The 4,248-nt window shown below is 42.4% G+C and overlaps 1 protein-coding gene across 1 annotated transcript; it reads right to left on the minus strand.

Annotated features, from left to right (window-relative positions):
- Positions 1-2,934: 2,934 nt before the first annotated feature.
- LOC139009907 (olfactory receptor 7A17-like) lies at positions 2,935-3,888 on the minus strand. The gene has a single exon (XM_070414023.1). It carries the CDS (start codon positions 3,886-3,888, stop codon positions 2,935-2,937), a length of 954 nt encoding a protein of 317 aa, XP_070270124.1.
- Positions 3,889-4,248: the final 360 nt, after the last annotated feature.

Consider the following 4,248-nt stretch of genomic DNA (forward strand, 5'->3'; position numbering starts at 1 on the left):
CCCACCACCACCGCTGTACTGGCAACCGTCAGCCTGGCTTGTGGCTGAGCAGAGCTCCCCCTGTGGGAGCACACTGACCACCAGGGGGCATCTCTTGCATTGAGCGTCTGCCCCCTGGTGGTCAGAGTGTGTCATAGTGACCAGTGATTCCCAGTCACTCTGCTGTTAGGGTCAATTTGCATATTACCCTTTTATTATATAGGATAGAGGCCTGGTGCATGGGTGGGGGCCAGCTGGTTTGCCCTGAAGTGTGTCCCGTTTCAGGGTGGGGGTCCCACTAGGGTGCCTGGCCAGCCTGGGTGAGGGGCTGATGGCTATTTGCAGGCTGGCCACAGCCCCCAGCCACCCAAGATCCCAGTGGAGGCTGGCTGGAAGCAGCTATCTGGGATTTATTTAGGTTCTATAATTGAAACTTTGCTGCCTTTTGTGAAGGCCACAGCAGGCCTGGGCAGGCGGGAAGCTTGGCTTCCTCCATCACTAGGGAAACCAAGCCTCTGGCTTGATCCACCTCTGTGGCTGCCAGCCACTATCTTGGTTGGGTTAATTTGCATATAGTCGCTCTGATGGGCTGGTGGGTGTGGCTTTAGCATAGCAAAGGTACGGTCAATTAGCATCTTTGTCTTATTAGTGTAGATTTACTTGACTTGTTTTGGAACAATTAATATATGCAATTTCATTTTTAGTTCAAAGCATTTTCAAAACAAGCAAAGGGAGAAACTTCACAGTAGACAATGGATACATAAAGGGAGCATTTGGAATTCATTCAGCAAAAGTTCATTTGGAATTACACACAGGAACAGATAGAGAATTTTGTCATATTGACACAAGAATTAACATGTTATAAAATTCCCCTTTTGAAAACCCTGAGTAACCTAGACAACTGACCATATGAATGACCCTGCTTTTTCTTCCTCTGCCTCAATGCCTGCTCTTAGGTTTCAAATAAAAAGCAAACCCAAAATATATAAAATACTCATACAACTCAACAAAAGGAAGACAAACAGTCCAATCAGAAAATGGGCAGAAGACCTAAATAGACACTTCTCCAAAGATGGACACACAAATGGCCAACAGTCATATGAATAAATCCACAACGTCACTAATCATCAGAGAGATGCAAATTAAAATACAATGAGGTGCCTCCTCACACCTGCCATAATGGCTACTATCAATAAATCAACTAACAACAAGTGCTTGTAAGGATGTGGAGAAAAGGGAACCCTAGGACACTGCTGGTGGGAATGCAGACTGGTACAGGAAAACAGTGTGGAGTTTCCTCAAAAAAATTAAAAATGGAACTGCCATTTGACCCAGTCATCCCACTTCTAGGAATATAACCTAAGAAGTCTGAAACACTAATCAGAAAGAATATATGTACCTCTATTATTTAGAATAGGTAAGATCTGGAGACAGCCCAGGTGCCCATCCATTGAAGAATGGATAAAAAACGGTGGTACATTTACCAATGGAATACTATGCAGTTGTGGAAAAGAATGATCTCTTACCCTTTGAAATAGCATGGAGGGGCCTGAAAAGTATTACGCTAAGTGAAATAAGTCATTAAGAGAAAGACAAGTATCACATGATCTCACTTAATTGTGAAATCCATGAACAAAATAAAGTGACAAACAAAATAGATCCAGAGATATGGAAGCATGCAACAGACTGTGGATCTTCAGAGGGAAGGGGTGGGAGGGAAAAATTAACCAAAGAACTTATATGCATATATGAATAACCCATGGACACAGATAATAGTGGGGTGAATGCCTGAGGAGGGGACACGGGAGGGGAAGAGTGGGGTCAATGGGGGGATAAAAGGAGGACATCTGTAATACTTTCAATAATAAAGATACATTTTAAAAAAGCAAGCCACAAAGCCATAGCCATCATACCCTTAGTCCCCAATAGAGGTGGAGTCCTTCAGCCCAAGCCCATTTCTGTCCCTTGCACACACATGTGCATACACACAGCTTTCTGTGTAGCTATTGGGCGTACAGGACTGTGAGTAATAAAACTTACGTTTTCATAGTTCCATGATGGTTGTTGTAAATATAAGAAGGACCACAAGAGTCTATCGACCCAGAACATTGACTCTGGTCTGAGGAACAAGTAGTAGTAACCGGGCCAGTGCCCAGGGTTTCCTATCCTATTGCATCACTATCATTAGACAGAGACTTATAGGGAACAATGATAAAATCTATAATATCAGGAAGAGCAGTTAAGGTACCAATGTATAGAGAAAGAGGGGCACATGGGGAAAACTGAGGTTACAGATTTTATGGGATGAAATTATACAACGGATTAGGTAGCCAAGTGCAGTTTTTCTACATGAGTAACTCCACTTATTACTATTCTACCTACAAAACAAGAACAAATTACTTACAATGATATATGTCATTTGAGAAGGAATTATTCTTAAGACATCAATGTTTCTAGTGAAGTAAATGAAAAGTCCTCACTATTTCTGACCAAGGTTGGAAAATTTTTGTGAAGGTTAAAAAAGGACAAAGGGAAAAAATGTCCATATAACACACAAAGCAGGAAGCTTAATAGAATGGTTACTTAAATTGTAGAGAGAAGTTGAAACAAACAAAGGAAATTCAAGGACAGAATGAAGGGACCAATTCTGGCCTGGCCTGTGTTTCTCAGTGTTTGAGCATCAACCTATGAACCAGGAGGTCTCTGTTGGATTTCTGGTCAGGGCACATGCCCGGGTGGTGGGTTCAATCACCAGGAGTGGGTATGCAGGAGTAGGCAATCAATACTATTCTCTCATCATTCATGTTTCTCTCTCTCTGCCTCTCCATTCCTCTCTGAAATCAATAAAAATGTGTTTTTCAAAAAACAAAAGGAGCAAGTCTAAAAAAACACAATGTGATTAAAGAATCACAATTTCTGGTTTTAAGTTCTGTAGCCCAAAACCTAGGGCACTTTTTACCTCAAGATAATTGTACGCTTTGCACATGCCAACCCAAAGAATCTTTTCAGAGCCCTCTTTATGTCCTTGTTCCTGAGACTGTAGATGAAGGGGTTCAGCATGGGTGTGACCACAGTGTACATCACTGAGGCTGCTGCACTTGAGTGTGAGCTTTGAGTAGCAGCAGAGCTGAGATACACTCCTAGGCTTGTACAATAAAATAAGGAGACAACTGAGAGGTGAGAAGCACAGGTAGAAAATGCCTTATACTTCCCCTGAGCTGATGGGATTGCACGTATGGAGGACACTATCTTAGAGTAAGAGTAAAGGATACCAGCGAGGGGACCACCACCCAGTAGCACAAATACAAAATACAACACCATGTTATTAAGAAAGGTGTCAGAACAGGCAAGTTGGATCACCTGTTTGAGTTCACAGGAAAAGTGGGGGATTTCCAAGTCTGTACAGAAGGACAATCGCAACACCATTAAACTGTGTAACAAGGAATTCAGAGCCCCCATGATCCAGGACATCAGAACCAGCAGTCCACAGAGCCGGGGGTTCATGATGACCATATAGTGCAGGGGGCGGCAGATGGCCACATACCTGTCATAGGCCATCACACTTAGAAGGAAGTCATCCAGTCCTCCAAATAGTAAGAAAAAATACATCTGGGTGATGCAGCCTTTATAGGTAATGACTTTGCTCTGTGTCTGGATGTTCCACAGCATCTTTGGGACGGTGGTGGAGGTGAAACAGATGTCTACCAAGGACAGGTTGGAGAGGAAGAAGTACATGGGTGTGTGGAGGTGGGAGTCTGAGCTGACGACCAAAATGATGAGCAGGTTTCCCAACACAGTGACCAGGTACATGGAGAGGAAAAGCCCAAATATGAGGGGCTGCAGTGCTGGTTCCTCTGACAATCCCAGAAGAAGAAATTCTGAAATCAGAGTATCATTCCCAGGTCCCATGGGGTGGAGGTGACTAGTACGAAAGAAAAATTAGCATGATTAGTTTTTACACAAATGGCCATTACAAACATAGTTGAAATGCTACAATTATATTTTGTAACAAAGCAACAATATTTACTTTTTGTGCGTATCATCCCCCATGACATCTCTGATTAGGAATTCCTGTCTTCCTCAAACTTTTTTTCCAAGGTGAACATGGATTACACTGTCTCAATGAGAAATGCTTTCATGCACCTAAGGAATATCTATTGCTATTTCCCACCTCACCAAAAGTGTACAGGATGCTCAGAAACAAAATTTATAGAATATAATAATAGTGAAAGAATATATACAACACATATGTCATATACCAAGTTAGAT

The sequence above is a fragment of the Myotis yumanensis genome, unplaced genomic scaffold (assembly GCF_028538775.1).
Source record: "Myotis yumanensis isolate MYYU_CA2020_CCGP unplaced genomic scaffold, mMyoYum1.0.hap1 SCAF_5, whole genome shotgun sequence".
Taxonomy (NCBI): domain Eukaryota; kingdom Metazoa; phylum Chordata; class Mammalia; order Chiroptera; family Vespertilionidae; genus Myotis; species Myotis yumanensis.